This window comes from Denticeps clupeoides, chromosome 6, assembly GCF_900700375.1.
Source record: "Denticeps clupeoides chromosome 6, fDenClu1.1, whole genome shotgun sequence".
Lineage (NCBI taxonomy): Eukaryota > Metazoa > Chordata > Actinopteri > Clupeiformes > Denticipitidae > Denticeps > Denticeps clupeoides.
The window spans coordinates 6,175,683-6,197,022 of NC_041712.1; the positions used below are offsets into that span (position 1 = coordinate 6,175,683).

The 21,340-nt window shown below is 43.6% G+C and overlaps 1 protein-coding gene across 1 annotated transcript; it reads left to right on the plus strand.

The window, feature by feature from the left end:
* Window positions 1-322: 322 nt before the first annotated feature.
* ubtd2 (ubiquitin domain containing 2) lies at window positions 323-21,119 on the plus strand. The gene is made up of 3 exons (XM_028984745.1): window positions 323-499; window positions 10,309-10,545; window positions 19,487-21,119. Exons 1-3 carry the CDS (start codon window positions 430-432, stop codon window positions 19,897-19,899), a joined length of 720 nt encoding a protein of 239 aa, XP_028840578.1. The 5' UTR covers window positions 323-429; the 3' UTR covers window positions 19,900-21,119.
* Window positions 21,120-21,340: the final 221 nt, after the last annotated feature.

Genomic DNA, 21,340 nt, shown 5'->3' on the forward strand with positions numbered 1-21,340 from the left:
TACTACTACTGCTTATGATAATAATAATAATAATAAAAGGTGTGAGGAAAACGGCCTGTATATTTCCTGCACTCTTCCTTCAACGTGGTAAGCAGCTGATTAATGTTTGAGGACCATTTCTGTGGCATTAAAAGTCCGATTTCATCCTTCCTGTATGAAAGTGTTAAATATTGATGTAACTGTGGGTTAAGCTTGCTGAGTTAGTAGTTTAACCCCCACCCCAACCCACCCATGCCTCCGTCTCCCTTCTCCCTCCGTCTCGGTCACCTTGTGATGATGCGCGCGCCCGAGAGCGCGCGCGCCCGCCCCCCTCCCTCCCAGCTGATGCGCGCGTCCCGTCAATTTCTATTCTGAGAAGAGGAGTTGAGGAAGGGGGGAGAGGAGAGGAAATCGCGAGAGGGTCTGCGGGAGTCGCGCCGCGGAATATCCATGGGTGGCTGTGTGGGCAGTCATCACGATTCATCCGGCAGCTTGAACGAAAACTCGGACGGAACCGGAGGTAGGAGACGAGTTTTGTACCGCGCGGACGCGGTTTGGGTCTTCTTTTTGCATTCTTTTCAACCCTCCTCCTCCTCGTCGTCCCCACGCGTCGCTTCGCTCCCCGGCGACAGACCGAGCGGAAGGTTGTTTTGTTCGCGGTGCATCGATGCAGGCGTCTGCACGCCGGCGCCGCTTAGCCTGGCGCTAGCTGGCCTATTTCTCCCGTCAGCAGCCAATAAAAATGTGGGTCACCGTCTTTTTCCCGCAAAGGAATGCAAAAAAAAGAGAGAGAGAGAGAGAAAACATGGCACCACCGCGGCCGCCCCCGACCCGCGCAGTCGTACCGCGACATTGCGGTGGGAGGGTAGTTGCTTTACTTTCCCTTTCTTCTCCTCGCTGTAAAGTTACAGGCGCCGCCGTCACTTCCTCGTGCGGCGTCCGCGTCCCCCGCACTTCTCTTTCTCTCTCTCTCTCTCTCTCTTTCTTTTTTTTTTTTTTTTTTTGGTGCGTTAATTCGCTCGATAAAACGGCTGAAGTACGAGCGTCGGCGACATCGGCCGTGTCGCCGTACCGCTTCTTTTTGGTCCATTTTCCTTCGCCCCCCCCGTGCGCGCCGGTTTCCGGCTTGTGACGCGGCTGCAGATGTTGTTACTGTTGTTGCGAACTGACAATTAGACGCGCGCCTCCGCGGGGGGATGGGCCGCGCGCGCGCGCGCCCACTAAAGGGGGAGTCCGTGGGGGGGCCAGCGGGGAGCTGGAGTGCAAAATGGGGGCTCGTTCAACTCGAGTGGGGGTTCTGACGGCGTTTGTGGCTGGATGGGGTGACCCTCGCCCGGAACAGGGTTTGTTTTATTGATGTTTTTATTTGTTGACATGGTATTCCCATTAGAGTGCGTTCCTTCTGACGTCACGACCCAGAAAACACTCCTTCCCCAGGACGCAGACCCCCCTGCCTACAGCAGAATCCGGAATCCGGACAAGAAAGATGTGCAGGGAAGTTCAGATATAATCCCGACACCGGCCAGCACCGGACTCACTTTGTGAGTCTCTCTGTGGTTCAGGTCAGAGGCCTTGCTAACAAAAATGATCAAAAAAGGCAGTTATGCCTGAAAAATATTAAATATTGAATCCCGATCCACTGAGGTGCCACTGAGGTGCCACTGAGCAAAGCTCCCCGGGCGCCTGTCATGGCTGCCCACTGCTCACCTTCACTTTTTAAAAAAATATTTAGGTATATTCAAAGTATACCCAGTATACCCATTACATGTTGCTTTTGTTCTTCCTTTTCTTTTTTTTTTTAGCTTGCCTTAAGAAAACTACACGAGACCAAAGTGGAACTGATTTCCAATATAAAATGTATCACCACTGTTCAACACTAAGCTAGCAGTAAATTAACACACATTTTTTCATATGGTTTGCTAAGATGCTGTTACTTGTGGCCTAGCAGTTAACGAAGCGTCTCCGTAATCGGAAGGTTGCAGGTTGGAATCCTGAGCCACCAAGGTGCCACTGAGCAAAGCACCATCCCCACACACTGCTCCACTAGTGCCTGTCATGGCTGCCCACTGCTCACTAAGGGTGATGGGTTAAATGCAGAGGACATATTTCACTGTGTGCACCGTGTGCTGTGCTGTGCTGCACTGCTGTGTATCTCAATGACAATCACTTCACTTTAAAAGCAGAGAACATTTCATTGTCACCATGTGCTGTGCTGTGTATCACAATCACTTCACTTTTACTTCACTTTCTTTCCAAAAAAAAAAAGTACTAAATCTAGCTAAAACTCATATTTCCTTTACATTCTTTAAAACATTTTTCTTGTTGCAGCCCGCAGAATCTCTGTGGAATAGAATTAAACAAGGTGTGTACATGATGTTGTACATGTTTCACACTTTTAGTTGTAAAGCTTACAGAGTTCTGAGAAGCTGAGAGATCCTGGAAGTAATAAGATCTGGGTACTACTGTTAAACGTTGCAATATGCAGTTGTTCCAGAATGCAGTGTTCCTTGAATGATCGCAACTTTCTGATTACCAGTTTATTTTATTAAATGTAATAATACATAATGACTATTGCATTATACTGTAATATCCCCCAGACCTCCATCAACGTGTTGAGGAATAGTTCAGGGGTGTCGCCACCCATCTGGGCACATTCATTTGTAAGATTCTTCAATGGCAGGAAACTTCTCTTCAGGCCCATTCCATAACGAACAACTGTCCCCCCTTCTGTCCGATTTCGCCTCTTTTGTAGATCTAGAGAAATGGAAGGGCGCTCTTTTTGAGGTGCGTGGGAGGTGAAATCGAAGCCGGCAAACTGTCCTGCATTATGCAGTGTTCGCGTTACTTCCAGTTGCCAGTCCGGCTTGCCCCGGTCGCCATGGAGATGAGTGGTGGTGGAGGTCTGGTGTCATCCTGGCCCGTGTCCTGAGCACATGACTCAGAGGAGAGTGTCACGCTACTGACGCTGCCTGCCGCCCGGCCAGCGTCCCGCGATGTACGAAGCCCTGTTCCGTTGAGATCGTCCTGGCTGAGCGGTCGGATCAGAGAGAGAACACCTCTGTCCGCTTGAGTTGTAAAAGCTGCTGCTCTGCACTTCAACTTGCCTTTGAGCGCCACTGATGGAGCTGGAGACAGGGTTGAATAAATTAGTCTCAGGGGAGTCCCCAAGATCTGCAGATCAGCCTCTGGCAACTGTGTAACTTTACACCACTCATGTGATCCCGTGTGCCTGTGCAAAACAAACGCCCCGCATATCCCACTGTCATTCCCCGCAAAGAGCTGGTCACGAGACACGGTGACTCTTTCCAACATGTCGTCGGGTCTTATTCTATATTATATGCCATTCATTGAGCAATGAAATGGTACTTGTCACAACCATTACATTTTAGATGATTGTCATGCCACTATAATAGCATAAGCCTAATCATAGCATAATAACGCATAATACAGTCTGCAGCTGTGGCCTTTGAACCACAACTGTGCTAAAGTGTGCATTACACATACACCAAATATTTTATGGACAAAACCTGAAAACAATATTACAATTCTGTTTCTAGAAATCAACAGTAATCATTCTAACAATCATCCAAAAAAATACGGTCAAACTGAGGTCAGGAAAAATATAGGATATATTAGGAACAAGTTTTTCAATCTTTGACAATATTATGATATTTGTAGATCATTTCACTCATGTTGACTTTATTTTGTCTTACAAGGTCCATTCTATATTATGCAAGTTTGAGCAATACGTGTATACGTGACAGATATGGTCAAAGAATGACTCAGATAACTGTATCAGATATCAATAGCAGTTTGGTGATACATGAAACCAATATAATAGGTTAAATTTTAGGTTTTTAGATAATATATAAAAGGATTGTGCACACATTATCCTTACGAAGTGCTGTTTTGCTGAGCTCTAGCTAGCTTTTAGCTAACACTAAAATGCCATCAGGGTCGATTAATTTCACTCTTGGCTCCATGGCTATTTGCGATATCCGCATGGCCAATGTCTCGATTGCAGCAGCACTGCAATATTGAACATGACCAACTTAATAAAGCACACCAGGTATTGGTTTCAGTATCGGAAGTGATCAGTGCATCCGTAATTTAGTTCTGACCTAGCGTTTTTATTGGATGAGAGTAGCCCCAACTGTTTCGGCAGACAATGGGAGGATGAAGGGAGATATAAAAAAAGCTGCACACTTTAAAAGTGCATATAGTTTCAGATAGGAAGAAGTGTGAGTTTGGCAGTGTGAGTTTAGGAGGGAAGTCGCTCTCTGAATAGATGAATGTTGGAGCCATGAGAGTGATGGGGCTGATCTGATGGCACACAAATCTGTCACGGGAGGTGGCCAGAAGGCACATTCGAAGCAATGACAGAAGGAGATGGGTAAGCAGCAAGTTCAAAGTCACAGGAGGTCCGGAGGTGTTTGTGCAGGCGTGCAGAGCTTGTAGCAGCAGCGGCGAGGGGGGGCACGATTAATTTAAGGATTCAGTCTTTACCGTGGCTGGTGCATAGTGGAACGTGGAGGGCAAAAGGCTAAACTTCAGACGAGGGTCAAGTCCGGCGTGTGTCGAGGTACAGTAAGGCCGATCAGAGTCAGTTCAGCATCCGGCGCAATCCAGTAGTCAATAGGGCGAGCAGCAGATAAGGGACAGAGCAACAACGATGAGCGGGCGACCGGTAGGGTGGTAGTAGCCTGGTGAGTAACACACTCGCCTGTGAACCAGAAGACGCAGGTTCAAATCCCACTTACTACCATTGTGTCCCTGAGCAAGACACTTAACCCTGAGTGTCACCAGGGGGGGATAAGGGCGTCTTATAAATTCAGCAAAATGTAAATGGTAAGATGGCCGCTGGATGTTTATAGAGAGGTCTGCTTTCAGGTGGCCGGCCTTGCAGGCGTCCGCGTTCCCCATGTGAGTGGGAACCATGGCAAAATCTAAAGTTTCCCAGTAAAGGCAATGAGTGATATGGTGCACTTTCATTCATTATGTCATCTTAGCTCGTGCTGGAGGGCAGCCTTTGTTCTGCGTGTTCTGCGTGAGCAGGATGACGTGCCTTCATGTGTCGGCCAGACTTTGGCTAGGCAGATGGTTCCCAGATGCTGGGACGTTCTCAAAAAAAAACCTCTCCCAGTGTTGTGGACCTGATGAGAAACACACACTGCATTAAATACCTTGTGGATGAAGTCGGTTTGTCTGTGTTTTTATGAGGGGTGTGGTGCTCAGGGTCCCTCAGTGACATTCAGTGTTGCTGTGAGAAAGACATGGGGGGAGAGAGAGGGGCAAAGGCTGGATGTAATTTAGCTGATACTCTCCGTTGTACAGCGGTTGTTGGAGGAGAATCTAACGCCAGCGGCAAAAGCAGCTTCACTTATCCAGGTTTACCCTCTGCTTCTCGCTCCTCATACGCACACACACACACACACGCGCGTATAAACACACATTCTTTAAAGGCTGATTCCACATGGAGCCCTTGTGGAAATTACATGTGCGCATTCTAATCTTGCAAAAACATGTGTAATTTAGTGGTTCCTTGTAGTCCCTGCTGACGGTTTTTAATCTGTGAACTCACTAATGGAAAGAGAGAAAAGTGTCTTTCTCACCAAGAAATGAATTCAGGCTGCATGATGCAGCCAGATTTTCATCAGTCTGAATCCAGTAGCCTGGTTTTATACTTTAAGCACAGCCTACAGAAAATGGAAGAGGTGTTCGTTACGGCTGTGCATCTTTCTTATGCAAGACAATCTGATTTTAACCAAAACTCCTGTAAACTCCTGTCACAGTTCCGGGGTGTGTGGGGTTCCGTGGAGTCCATGAGTTCACCCCTGATTACCTGACTGTCTGCACCCGTTGTTGTATATATATATACTGCCCTCTTGTGTTTAGTCTTTGTCAGGTTTCCACTTTCTTGTATTGCGTGTCGTTGTTACAAGAAAATCCCCTGTCTTGTCAAGTCATGCTTTTGCTTCCTTCCTGCCTGCACTGACCCTCTGTTCCATGACAACTCCACAGCACTGTACAGTCTTGCAATCGGAAGACACTTTTACCTTGGCTTTGTTGTATGTTTGGTTGTATGTTTGGTTTTTTAAAAATTGTCTGTGCTAGCTGTATTGCTCATCACCAGTTTGGCCATGATCTACCACTGACTGAATATTGAGATTAGATGTGCTGTCACTGTACTTGTGTTGGCGTACACCCTTTGCATATTTTTTTGTGCATTGTGCATCGATGCATTATAAACTGTGTTTACACTGATTACTCTGGCACACATGGTCCCCACTGCAGCACTATAATTAACTGTATCAGCAACGTTTTAGGTGTACAGTATTAGGGGAACACTAAGACGTATATATAAAAAAAAAAAATGTCAGGGGACCTATAATCTTTCCATAAGTAATCATAATGCAGTAACTGCAACTGTAACAGACGTTCTTATCTTCCTTACTGAATCCAGATGTCCTTGTATCTATGTTTATCTTGTGAGTTGACCGATCCAGGTGGCATTTACGTAAATGACAGGCATGCACAGCAGAAAAAAAGCTAGAACTGTGTTCCAGTATGACATAGTTATGGTTGTTGACATGTATTTTATGGGGGTTTTATTATGAGCACTCTTCTCTAGCTGTATCTTTGTGATACAGTGATGCAGAAAATGCTTTCAGTAAAACCACATGCACTATGACATCCTGCCATCTCTGGTGAACTGATTTCCAGAAAACTGACACTTATCACTAATGATAAGTGTTTCATCCAGAGGCTCATATCAGAGCTTTAATATTTATACTGTGCTTTGCGGCACTTTGTTCATTGTACCTTGTTGGTTAGTAACATTAGTTTTTGTAATGTTACCAAATCAAGATCCCTATTTTTATGTTTGTGTAACCCCTGTTCTCCCGCTGCAACATCCCCTGAAAATGCCACTGGGCCACAGTGCTGAGCTAGATTAATGTGCATAAGCGTATCCCTCTCACTTTCCACTACACACTGCCCTGCATCGATCACTGAACAGGAAAACTCAATGCTCAATGGTCCGTCAGTATCAGAAACGTTAGGTTTCCTGAGCACTTGGACTACAAAAAGCACCCCACTCAACCTTAAACAATGGCATCTTCAACTGATCAGACTATCGATCGCAGTGCAGTTGAGTGTGACCAGCGCAGCAAGAGTATCTGTCAGGATGAGAGACGCACTTGACATTTTAGAGGGTCATTATTCCAGTAAACCGATGGCCACCATTCATTGCGTCTCTCATATAATAACATGCTTGTGACAAATGTATGGTATTGGATAAAGGATAAGATGAGGGTTTACCATCTGGAACAACCGTTCTAATGCACATTTCTTTGATTAACCCTTTGCTGCTGCTGAGCTTCATTGGCATTGGCAATCAGAAGTTGGTCCTGGGACTGATGTCATGCTGTCATGTTGAATGTGTTCCAGTACAAGTCCGTAATACTACTCTGCAGCAAAAACGGAACATCTTAGCAACAGCTTTCAGAGCTTGGTCTTGTGTTTTGAGGAAGGGGTTGAGACTTTCTGAGTTGGAACACTGAAAAAAAAACATGTGTTTTAAAGGTGCAAAGTGTGCTGCCAATAAGACATAGGTCATGACTGCTGGCATCACATTAAACACCCCAGTGGTATATCCAAAATAAAAACACTTATATGCATGTTTTAGCATTATAATGATTAAACTAATATGATGTATTAATAATAGCAAATGAAAAAAGAGAAAGTGAAGTGAGGCACAGCACACAGTGACACAACGAAATGTGTCCTCTGCTTTTAATTTGAATAGAGGTTATAGGTGTGGAAATTTCTTGAATATTAGATGCACCGTGTTGAGATTAAGATTTAGGCTAATTAACATGGTTGACATGTTTCATCCTTCTGTTCCACCCAAAGAAACAACTGTATTAGATTTTTATTCCCATCACACAAGAGTCCTCCCTTCCCAGACAAATCCCATGACTAACCAAAATGTCTAAATACTAGAGGTAGGTGAAGTGCAGAAAAGAAGCACCAAGAATCGTGCATTTGAACTATGCAAATTGAAATTGAAATAAGTGAGAAAATTCACGCTTATGGAAATGAATTGGATGAGTATACAATGTCAGATGTTTTGTTCTTAAGGTCTCTTACGTGCCTTACATCCCTTTCTACGTTCATTGGTTTGTAGAAAATAGTTAATGGAGTGGGAGGAAACGCTTTGGAATGTTTCTTAGACAGTCTTTTCTCTTTGCTTTTGTAAGGCTGCGACTGCTTAGCCACGTCCTCAGTGGCTCGGTTCATTATTCCTGTAGTTTAATCTCATTAAGACTGACACTGGGTACTTCAGCACAGCCTCTCTCCTGACAGAGAGAGAATAATTCTTTCAAATCAGAGCACAAGAAGCACTTGTTAAGATGCTGTAAAAAGAGCTCATTTTACGGGGCGATCCGACAGCGGCATGGTTTGGTAGCTGCTGTGCCCGTCTGCCGGCACTCTATTGATTGAGAGGCGCCGCGTTTGCAGCGCCGATCCAGGGCTGCGTTATTTGTGTGATTTCAAAGTGATGAGATCGGGGATCAACCAAATCCCTCTTGCACGGCGATGCTGATGATCAGTGTGAGAAACTGATGGTCATCACATTCCCAGTCATCAGATAATGCACAGGCCCTTTTCTCACGGCTCGCCTGCGTTAATCATTCAGTATCTTGCTTTCTCTCTCTCTCTTAACACAACCCCTCCATGTTGTAACTAACTGACACAGATTGGTGATGGAGGTGGTCAATATGTGGGGTTGAGGTTTGATTGAACCGTTGAACTGCCTTCATTTGAGCAGTTCACCTTGTTCACAGAACTGTTATTGCTTTTGCCGATGAATTCTTAGCCTGGCGGCTGCACAAAGCATGTTTGGGATGTTTGGCATCTGTGTCAGTGGCATATTTTCCTGGAAATTAGCATCTTGGGCTGTAACATGGAAACAGGAAGTGGATAATTGCACAATCCTGTTGGGGAACATGGGCGGAAGCGTGTCGGGTGCCATAATCTCTGGAATGTGTGTGTGTGTGTGAGTGTGTGTGTGTGTGTGTGTGTGTCACATTTGGACAGCTCCTCTGAAGCTCATGGAAATTGGGAGTTCCTGGGTGATGGCGGAGAGAAAGAGAGATGTACCGATTCATTGGCCGGTCTGAATTATTGATATGTAGTGTTTGCAGCAGACTCCATGTGCATGATGGGACTGTCTGCTGTGAGACTGGTTACAATAAAGGATGTTGTGTTTGAAACAAGCACTAAACTACATTGTCCGGCACTGGCTTTTTCTTATTTGGGATTCAGTTCCCATGGCACGCCAGGTTCTTCTCTGCGTTGTTGCCCGAGATAAAAGGCGTCCTCTGCCGTGACTGCCCCGGGTGGATCAGGCTGATCTCTGATGTCAGGGTCTGGCCCCCAGCTGCATGTAACTCTACCCCTTCTGTTTACTGCCAGCGATACCTCTTAGCTGTACATCCATTCCATATATTGCATGCCCACCAGAATCGAATTACCCTAAGGTTAATGGATCCATTCATTTTTCCAAGGTCAAGTTAATGATAATCTGGAAAGGACAATATTGTTCAGGGAAACGTGTGTGCGTGTGTGTGTGTGTGTGTGTGTGTGTGTTTGAAAAGACAGTAGAAGACAGTTTATGTCAGCATCTGCAGAATATTTGCCGACTCTGGGTCTGTCTGAGTTGCTGCTGTCTGGGTCGGCAAAATTGTTTCCTGAAATGCAAGTTCATAACACTGTTGAAATGCTGCGGTTACCCAGTGTTTACATCACCATCTGTTCCAAACATTCAAATGCACCGCGTTCCCTTGCCTGGAAGGTGTTTGCCCTCGTGTACATAAGGACCATCAGGGATTTTCACAATAAATAAAATATCAGATATTAAGTAGGCTAACATGAAATAAAGTGCTATGAAATGCTACTTGGTTTAGATGAAGAGTTTTGAAATCTGGTATATGTTGTTCTGATGTATTTGCCCAGTGTCCTGTTATGGGCCCTTATAAGGATTTAGCGGTTATGGAAACGGAGTGAATAAGAGTGTTATAACCTCATAGATTAAGCGATACAATGCTTGCTCATGCTAATTCACGGATAATACGACATTTTGAGGCATGTTCTAGCATTAGCACTGGCTAGCTAAGGCCATTAATTGAGATGCAAACATGCTGACGATAATGAATTGACTTTAAATGATAAAACTGTATGGTGTGCTTCTAATTTTTGCCATTGTGATGGAAGATTTATATGTATTTTTAAAAATAATCTTCTCTTCGTCTCTCTGACCTACAGTGGCTCTGGGGCGTAACCAGGCCCTGAAGAGAGAGAAGCCCAAATGGAAGAGTGACTACCCCATGACAGATGGGCAGCTGCGCAGCAAGCGCGATGAGTTCTGGGACACAGCGCCGGCGTTCGAGGGACGAAAGGAGATCTGGGACGCGCTCAAGGCCGCTGCACAGGCCTTTGAGAGCAACGACCACGAACTTGCGCAAGCCATCATTGACGGAGCCAGCATAACACTCCCACACGGTATGGCAACATGAGTATCTGCCATGCCGTCAAAGCACTAACTGTTTTTTCAATCCATCCCTGGCCTTCGCGTGAAACTGGGCGTAATACACATCAAAAATGACAGCCATCGAGCATTTAGACCTTTTCTCTGTAAGTAAGAACAAAGGCTGCAAACAGAAAGGCGTCAGAAAAGGATCGCTGACAGTTTCACAGTAACGCCCTGTCAGTGCATTCCCTTTTCTTTGAAGGTTGGTTGCAATTTGATGCCCAGATTCTCTAATCACATCTTTCATTAACAATAACAATTGTGTTTTGTTCTGCTGAAGGAAATGAACACATCTATTTAAATTAAATTATATGGCATAAAGAGGGGCTCTTAAATAAGGTCGTGCACTTAACGTCTGCATATGAATTGTCCAATAAGCCAAGCTGCCATCTCAGCAGTTGACCTGTCCTCTGCTCATCCTTGGCCCCTCTTTCATTGCCTCACCCCTTTCATTCCAACCAGTTATTATTTCTCACAGCCTGTTGTCCTGTCTGAACAGCTGGTCTCTGATGCAGAGACAGACATCACTCTAATGTTCGCTGCAGCCCCGGCAGCCGTTCCCAGGGTGACGTGTCACCCGCTGCCAGTGGCACCCCGACATGCTGAATGCTGAAGAGAGAATTGCATGGATTCCAAAGACCACGACCAATCAGAATCTGGAGGGGAACAGGCACGTGTCGAGTGTCTTGCGGGTGGCATTCGTAAGGCAGGGAGAATGCTGTGTGGTTGTCTTCGCAGCAGACACGTTTTTGACGTTGGACTAGGATATTGAGTTTAATGAAGACATGTCCTCAAATATTGAGGAAATATATCCTCAAATGTAATAGTACATTTTTTAGACACTTACATAGCTGATTAAAAATATATATAAATATAGGTGCCTTGAAACGGTAGATGCTGTGAACAGCCATGGACTGAAAAAAAATTGGTGAGATTCAGTACATTTCAAACCTGTAAATAGTGGATTAGCACCTTCAACCGCTGCTACACCACAGACATTGTAGCTTCACACTGCTGACGTGTTTCTGTAGTACCGCCTACTGAACTCTGAACATCTCATACACGTGGTTTGGGTTTTAGGTAACACTGAATTTCGATTGAATGAGAGAACTAGCATGTTAAACTGGTATTGGACCCAAACTTGATACCAGTGTCATGTCTAATTGAAAGGCTCTTGGGCTATGTCTCAGTTCGGAGGCTGGATCCTTCTGAGGATGTGGTCTACAGCGTCACCAACTGTAACTTGTTGCCCCATCTGCCAGCGCACATTACAAGCAAATTTAATGTATCATAAAAATGTTATCTTATCTTGGAGGAAGATACTATTTAAAATTGTTGAGCAGTGTTCTGAAAAATAGATTAGTGGATGAAGGCTTCATATCTGGGGAACGGGAGAGCTCATTTCTGGGGCACATTTGAAGGATCCTTTGAATTGGGACAGTCATCAGCCCATCATAAATTGAATTAAATTTTACCCCCAGTACAGGGTGTTATTGAAAAATTCTGAACATGTGGCTGAAAACAAGGTGTAGGTGCGGCGGCTTAAGCTGTTCACTGTCAGATGTACTTCACATATCATTAGAGGGCAGTAATGTCCTTTTTTCAGCTTAAATTTCATGTCACAGCTATGAACCAAGGGTCAACACACGAAATGAATTATTTCAAACAAATTAGTTCTGAGCAATTATAAAACTAAGCAAATACTAATTTTGTAAATATTCAATATAAACACTAGTATTAATCTGCTTCAGCCAATTTACACTACCACTTGTAAAGCCTTCCTCCAGTAAAAAGCACTCATAGTTTTATTCCATCTCTCACCGATTTTTATGTTTAAAAAATGGAGCATCTACAAGGTTGATCAGATTCTGGAAGTGCCGTTGTTAATTGGTCATAGACATTTGGGTCAGTGGTGGCCTAGTGGTTAAGGAACTGGACTCATAATCAGAAAATTGTAAAATATGTGTTTTTTACTCTTTATTTCCTTTCTCTCAATGGTAATAAATAATTGGGTCTGCCATGGGTACTTCCTGAATGGCTCTTTTTCACCAGACACTGGGGCAATATGCTCTCCCTATGTGATTTTGCATGGCTGGCTGCAAAAGTGTCTGTCGTTTTCCCGCTTGTGTCCATGTCACCTCACAAAAGCCCTCTTATCTTCTTGTCTGGTGACTGCCATCTTGGCTTCACGGATGTGGAAATGAGTCGAATGTCCATCCCCTCCCCTTCCCAGTGGTGCACTGCCTACATCTGTTACACTGCAGCTGGAGATTCATGAAGGCAGATGTCAGCGTCTCCCGAGATCAGTGGAAAACAGCCCGTGGGAGACCAGTCGGAGCCCTCCTGCATTTGGAATGAAAAATCAGCCTATATTTACCCACCAGCTTGATCCTCCTCCTCAGCCACCATCATTTACACGCGCCGCTAATGATGTTCCTCACACATTTTACATTAGCCTGTTCTCTACTGTCTGTAGTGAAATAACTACTGGAGAAAATACATGTATACTGTTATAGAGGTTCATACATGGTAATTGGAGTTCTCAACAGGGGCTAGCTGCAATAAACAAGCTTCTAGAGTAACGATGAGACAATTACTGTTTGAAAACTGTAGATATTTGAACATTAGATATTTGGTTTGAATCCAGAGAAGAAACGGCAGAATAATAACAAGAAATGCACAGTGAACATTGAATTAGAATTAAACACAGTATTATCTGCTTTTACCATAGTTAACTAAAGGGATTGTGCTATGCCCCATGACATTGTGGTCAATTGCTACTAGTTTTTGACATGGGATGTCCAGGTCACAACTAGACTCTACAATTGTTCTCAGCCACTTGTCAGCACCATTTACAGTGCACAATTTCTGTAGGAACCCTTCCCATTCATATTACATTCAAATACTACCTTAATAAACAGTGAAAAGGGCTGTAGAACATTTTACACCTCTGTTTAAACTTCTTCATACAATTGTGAAACAAAAACTGCTTGTTCATTCCATCTGTGGCTGCTGTAGATGTTTCCATGGCAACAAAGTAAAATTTAAGATCAGCCTGCCCAACAGATAAATTGCCATCTGCAGCATCAAAAAATGTAATAATTTGTGCAAAACCTTTAAAAACTATTTTATTTGTTGTAGTTTTAGCCCTTTTGTAAAGTTTTGTGCATTAAACCCTGTTTTGAGCCTTTGTACAGCAAATTGAAGATGAAAAATACCGTGTCTGATGTCTGCAACTCTCATTTAGAAAACCAAAGCAGGCTTTCAAACCACTATTATAAAACATGTGCAGTAATAAGCACAATAATCCCACGAAGCTCCCTAAATATACATCCATTGTCCATGGTAGCTTATTCTATTCAGGGTTTTGAGGGACATGAAGCTTATCCAAGCGATATACGAGGGAAGACAGGAACAGACCAGGGACAGTAAGAATTTCGACCACAGGCACATGGAGTAGACCCCATCTTTCCAGCTCCATATCATACACAGGACTACCAGCACATTGAACCATGCAATATAAACTATAAATTCTGCATAAATACTGGGTTTATACCTGCACTAAGCCAGTAATTAAACAAATTGGTGCATAAAGGTGAAGTGTGTTGGACATGACCTCCTGATCTGAGGCAGTGGTACTGCCCGAGGTCAGACTTGATGCTACAGTAACTCACTGTTGCCCGTTGTAGTGCACAGCAATATTGCAGGACAGAGTGGGCCAGTCTTAGCTGGTAAGCATGTTAAAATCAGAAAAAATATCAATACATATGACAACAGTTGTTTTTTAATGTTCTTTTAGATTTTTCCACAGTTTTGACTACGTTGGATTTAACCCTTAATTTTACCTTCTTTCTTATGTTTAATGATAATATATTTATTTAGAGAACTTCATCCGAAGATTATGTTCTGTATACAGGAGTTTTATAACTTATTAAAATATATCCCATAATGAATATGATGATAATGTTTGCTCCTTTTTTCATAAAGTTGATGATCTCAAGTTTTTGGTCATTACTGACATTCATGTCATGCAGGTTTGTAACCAAACTCTTGAAATGAATGAATGAGAGATTTTACACTCAGTGCAATGCTCTTCGGTGAAATGGCACGTGAACCTTCCGGTTTTGTGGATTTGAAAAAATAGTTTGGGTAAAGTCCCTTACTTTCTGAAGACAGTTCATTGCTCCATGGTGGTTCTATGTTATCTTATATTCTGGACCATTTTATTTGTAAAAAAAAAAATTTTTTTTTTGCTCATCTGATCTGGGTCCATAAATTTTCTTTGGCAAAAAACTTGGAGTTGATCAATTACAGCTTTTGGTTGTGAGGATGCAGATCTCACTTAAACTGTTTCAATGCAGCACAGCTAACTTTTGCACATTTTCACTCGCTGACTAACAGGAATTAGAAAAGTCTTTTCTTGTTATTTGTAGCACCCGGTTGACCTTTTACCTTTAGTAGCATTGCACTGAAAATGTCCCCTGGTTTGTCTGGATTTTTTTTGTTTGTTTTTTTGAGGTTTTAATTTTTTCAGTTTAAATTTCATGTCACAGCTATGAACCAAGGGTCAACACACGAAATGGATTATTTCAAACAAATTAGTTCTGAGCAATTATAAAATACTAATTTTGTATATATTCAATATAAACACTAGTATTAATCTGCTTCAGCCAATTTACACTACCACTTGTAAAGACTTCCTCCAGTAAAAAGCACTCATAGATTTATTCCATCTCTCACCGATTTTTATGTTTAAAAAATGGAGCATCTACAAGGTTGATCAGATTCTGGAAGTGCCGTTGTTAATTGGTCATAGACATTTGGGTCAGTGGTGGCCTAGTGGTTAAGGAACTGGACTCATAATCAGAAAATTGTAAAATATGTGTTTTTTACTCTTTATTTCCTTTCTCTCAATGGTAATAAATAATTGGGTCTGCCATGGGTACTTCCTGAATGGCTCTTTTTCACCAGACACTTAAACTGTTTCAATGCAGCACAGCTAACTTTTGCACATTTTCACTCGCTGACTAACAGGAATTAGAAAAGTCTTTTCTTGTTATTTGTAGCACCCGGTTGACCTTTTACCTTTGGTAGCATTGCACTGAAAATGTCCCCTGGTTTGTCTGTTTTTTTTGTTTTTTTTGAGGTGTGCATTTTTAGTGCGGGGGCAAAAGAAAGAAAACACTCAGCCTTTTTCTATAAACTCAACAACTGACTTCAACCTCTCATCTTCCAGGTGGCTCCTGTTTGGTTGGCTCCTAAGACATTGTTGTATTTATAGCAACACACTGTACCAAAAGGTCACCCCCCTTCCATACCCAAGCACTGTCAGCATGGAGTGGGGGGTCCCAATGTGAGATACGCAGCGCTGCTCATTATTGTAAAACGTACCTTGGTGTGTTAAATCAAAATCTCACCTGAAATTGAGAGAGAAAAAAAACCCACCCTGCTAATAGGAATAGCCTTTAAGTTCAGGCAAGTACCATCACCTTCTTGCCAATCGTGCATCCTCTCTGGTTGTGCAGCAGTGGTGGACAGTCTCAAATAAAATGCACTTCATCTTGCAGGATTATTGGACTGGTACAGCAGTCCATGTTTGAACCATGTTGGATGTCAGAAGGAAGGGAGGATGAAAGCCAGGGAGGCAATCGCCGGTTCAACCACCCTGAAGAAACAGTGGGTGATGTGTTCATCCGAGTTAGCCAGGCTGACTAGTATGCAGTTCAGTGTAACAGCAGCTGTGTAATAGCAGCTGTGTAATAATAATCGAACTGATTCTAATGCAACCTTGTATTTATAGTACAACTTTTGTAATAACGTAAGTAAATTCACAGATTCTACAGATCAGGTAGAGGGATTTGCATGAATCCATTGCTGTTCTGCAGAGGTTGTTGGTAGAACGTTGAGAGCGTGTGTAAAGCGGCTGATTGGTCCAGCGTGTCTGTGTAAGGTGGTGAGCACCCGCGGCCGTCTGCTTCGCTTCACGTACTGGACTGGCACCTTGGCTGTCATGTCCCTGGTTGCAGGCCCCGACCTGCTGCCGTCTCCCCATCATTTTTTTCTTACGCCGCATTGCACGACTAACGGAAAAACCATGTTTTTCAATGACGCATCAACGGAAACCTCTGACACTCACAGACGGAACGATTTCCGTCTTGTCATCAGGGAAGTGGATTTTGTTTTCTCACAAATTATAAATGGAAAATAAGCAATAAATTGCTTTGTCCAACTATTTCTCTATATCAGTCACTTTTACAAAATGTTGTAATATCTAATTTGGTGAGAGCGATTTTGTAGCAGAAAATAATTGCACAATTGTATAATTGATTATATGCCCACCCATAATTACTGGGTAATCAATTAGTTTTATTTATAGCCTGCTGATGTGAACAAGTGAAACTTTTTATCTGGCATACACACAGGTAACACCTGTAAGGGTTCATCCGATAACAGGGTGCACACAAAGACATGTGTCCTCTGCATTTAACCCATCAGTGTGTGGGGACGGTACCTTGCACAAGGGGACCTCAGTGAATCGGCCAGACTCCGGTTACGAGGCCGCTTCCGTACCCGCTAGGACACCACTGCCCCAAGTCTAGATGGCTGCATGTTTTGACAGGTCTACTGTCCTCCACCACAGATAACAAGACAACCAATAGGCAATTATATGTACGAATACACAATATTTTTGCTTTATTTTGCTTTATTTCACTAGTGGGGGATTCACCTGTACAAAACGGACGAAAATCCTCAAAATATTGACTAATATTTAATTTTATGAGACACAGTAGCGCCTAGTGCAGCTCGTTCTACCCTGCAGGGGCAGGTCCTTCCCATTGAGATGTACTATTTGTGATTTTGCGCCCTATTGAGATTGTTGGATTGTTGGATTTTTCTGTGCAGAGCGCGCTCTCTGCTAAACCAGGTGGAAAATATTCTCGGCTGGCACGCTTCTGTCTGAGTTCAGCTGAGGAGAAGATGAATGACTGAACACAACATGAGGCCACCACTCATGTTATAAAAGCCAGGATTACAGGAACACCTACATAAAAACACAGACTTCAATTGGAGAACAAGTCTTAAATTTGCTAGACACACATTTGTAGATGGTTGTAAAGCTTCCTTGACACAAGGAAACTTAATTAAATTTTTTCTCAGTCCAAATGCATGCATGCTAGCTTGTGCCAGTGTCAACTAACGTTGCTGACCTCTAAATATGTTCTCATAGACAAATGATCTGTCTGTCCACATGCCTGGTAAGTGCTGACATGTTCATCTCATTGATTAAAAAACTTTGGACACTGGGGTTCCATTGCCTTCCATTCTGCAGAAAAACCCTGATCAATGCTATCAGATTTAGACTCATGGTAGGCATTAGTACAGACTAGAGTCAATGTCAGGTATGTCTAGTCATTCATTACCTCCAGTGCAGGTATGGCAGCTGGTGTCTTCCAGTCATTGCCTTAAATAACCCCACATATTTCAATATTCCCACTTCTGAGGATAATAGAAAAATGTTTTAAATACTGGTGGGTGAGCAAAACATTTGCTACACAACATTGTCTTTTATAATTAATATGTTGGAGAATGATTGCGATAAAGGGTCAGACACTATTATGGAAATGTTTACATTTTACACAGTTTAAGAGGTTAAAAGTCAGCAGCCATTTAAAAACCTGGAGATGTGTGGGGCAACCAGCCAGCATGAGAACTAGACCAGTGGTGGCTTCTCTTTTAATCACGTCCAAACATTCAATCAATACATTACTGATATTATTTGCACCCACCAATTTTTGCAATTAATTATACTCTATTAATCAGTGAATTGGCCATAACAAAGCATGAACTGCTCAGGCATTATTTTTTGGCATTGCAGTGTAAACTTGTCCTATGGTGGCGCCAATTTGCCCACACGCTGGGCAACTGGAGCGACGGTGCCGAAGGCACGGCGTTGACGGGAATGGTCGGGCCGCTGTCATAGCACTCAGCAGATGGCTGCGTGATGCAGCGCGCCACCCCAGGCTCCACTAACATCCATTTAGAAACATGTCGATTAATAAAAAAAAAAAAACACAGGATGCTGTTTTTACTATCGGTCCAAAGTGAGATTATTTGCTCCCTGCAGAGGGGTATCTGAGTGAAGATCTAACCTCCTGTGGGGTTTTTAATTGGGTCTGTCTGTTGTATGGATGGACGTGGTTAGTGCCACATGGAAAGTGTCTGCCTGAGGGACACCTTTTCACCACTTTTGTATTATCACATCACATCTATCTAGTTAAAGGCTGTGTTTCCTTCAAAGGAGGGAAAGTGATTGTAACATCTCATCGGGACGTTCTGTGTTTTTGGTATGTTCCCTCACATTCTGATGCAGTCATTGTTTCAGTTCCACAGAGAGTCAGTGACACAATGAAAGAGATTCTTTTGTTTAATATGTGAGTGAAGAAACTGACGTTTATCCCTGTTTCACTTCCTAGTGGGTGGGCTGGAATTACCTGAATAAATCGATGACCAATTAGCACATGTTGTCTGGGGGAAAGATAAAAATGCTTGAATTGAATCAGCACATATGAAATCTGCTCTTTGCTGCTTATTTACTGTACTGTAGCAATTCATTTCCCATGGCAGCGGTTTAGAAATTTAATATGACAAAAAACAAGTGTATATTTTCATTCTGGATTTTTTACTTTAGTAGCAACAGCTGTTAACCCTTTATTGGTAAGCAACGATGGGGCCAATCCATTCAATTTATGTATATTTCTGTTTACATCTATGTGTAGCTACTACATTATCAGTGTCCCACCCTGGGACGTATACCTGATTTTAGGCTAATTGTGCAGATGTTGATGTTGTTCTTTTACCCTCTCATGTCTCGTCCGTCTCTCCATCACTCTGTCTGTCCCTCCTCGTCCCCAGGTGCCCTGACCGAGTGCTACGACGAGCTGGGGAACCGGTACCAGCTGCCCGTGTACTGCCTGTCCCCGCCGGTCAACATGATCGAGGAGAAGAGTGAGCTGGAGCCCCTGGAGGTCCCGGACCCGCCGCTGAGCGAGGGCCAGGAGTGCCAGCTGCGCCTGCGTCTCTCCACAGGTCACGACCTGCGGCTGGCCGTCCGCACCACGGACACGGTGCAGCACATGAAGCGCCGCCTGCAGGCCCAGGAGGGCGTGGCTGCCTCCGCCCAGCGCTGGTTTTTCTCTGGGCGGCCGCTCACAGACAAGATGAAGCTGGAGGAGCTGAAGATCTCCAGAGACTACGTGGTGCAGGTCATCGTCACCCAGCCTCCAGCCCCTGCACTGCCTCAGAATCCCACTCCCGTGGAGAACTAGGAACGCCACTCAAGCCAAAGCTGATGTGTGGGTTTTTGTAAACAGGGCAGACCGACTATTTCCTGAGGTCCCTTCTCAACTGTGCTTCTGTTGGAGGAACCTGCATGAGATGGTGCTGGAGTAGCAGAGGACCTGGAACTTCTAACAGATTTCCTGGTCCTTCTGGAACAACCTTGTGTCCCGCTGCACTCCTGACTCTTGGAACAGGCCCTTTTCTGTCCACCCAGAACTTCTTAAACTCTGCACATGATCAAGAGTGGGACCCCAACTCAGCCACTCGTGGCTTTTTAGAAATCATTTTTTTGGATTTTCTTAAGGAAACTCAACAACCAAAAAAAAATGAGTTAGGGAACTTTAAACACGTTCAAAAACAGAAACCATAATTTCTTCACATCTGACATTTTAGACTGGGCTACTGGGTCTGTTGTCCTTTCACTGCCTAGGTATATTGCACTCTGTTGACTATCTTCAAATATTGACTTGATGGATTTTTTTATTTCCTACCAGCTCACGAAAGGGGAAAGCCTTTAATGTCACAGTTCACATGTGTGACCTTTCGCCTGTTCCTTGGCGTGTCATTGAGTAGGGAAGTACAGTACTTGTGAGGCACTGCATTATAATATAGTGACACACAATTCTGTTAATCATCCCGATGTGTGTCTCTCCTGTGGCATGGCAACACCAGTTCAGACATCACTTTTTCTAATTTCCCAGCACTCATTAGTGCTGGTGAGGATGTGCCTCTGTGGGTGTGGACTTGGTGGCACACTGTGTTAATTTCACCGCTATCAGAAGGACATATATTTACTATATGTGTAGTCTTATGAGTGTGTGTGTGAGTGTGTGTGTGTGTGTGTGTGTTCTGGTATATGAGGGCGAGAGTGGAAAATGTGAATGCCCGGAATGGCTGGATTACATTTGTTTACACACAGAGTGGGCTGGACAATAGGATGTGAGCACTAACAACAGTTTCTACAGCGACGTGGTCGGAGCGGATGGCTTCAGGGCACGGACAAAGTAAGGTCGGGTCACAGAGTGAAGGTCATCGTCCCGACAACAGCAGTCCCTTCTGAATGTTCATAAGCCCCTGCGCTCTTTCTATGTGTGTTTTTAAGCATCAAGAATCAATGTCCTGTCAGAGGCAAAAGAATTTCAGAAACAATTGCATATTTTAATAAACTAGAATGTGTTTTTAATTAAAGTGAACATTTGTACTCAAACATTTTCATGTGTTCTTCCAGTTTTCTAATATGCTGATAAAGTGAGGCCAGTGAAGTGAGGTTTCCTCACCATCCATTGGTTACTTTGCTGTTTGTAAGATTTAAATGTGTTTAAAATGGTAAAAGCAATGAACGTGGGGGTTATGATGCAGTTACAGGTTCACCACATTTATACAACACTACAACTTATGCATGGGGCTTGTTCGCTAAGGTAAGGCATC

Bases quoted from the DNA above. Each gene is read 5' to 3' on its own strand.
- ubtd2 (XM_028984745.1), top strand. From the start codon at position 430: ATGGGTGGCTGTGTGGGCAGTCATCACGATTCATCCGGCAGCTTGAAC. The intron at 500-10,308 runs GTAGGAGACGAG...TCTGACCTACAG, and splicing joins AAACTCGGACGGAACCGGAG to TGGCTCTGGGGCGTAACCAG. The intron at 10,546-19,486 runs GTATGGCAACAT...CCTCGTCCCCAG, and splicing joins CAGCATAACACTCCCACACG to GTGCCCTGACCGAGTGCTAC.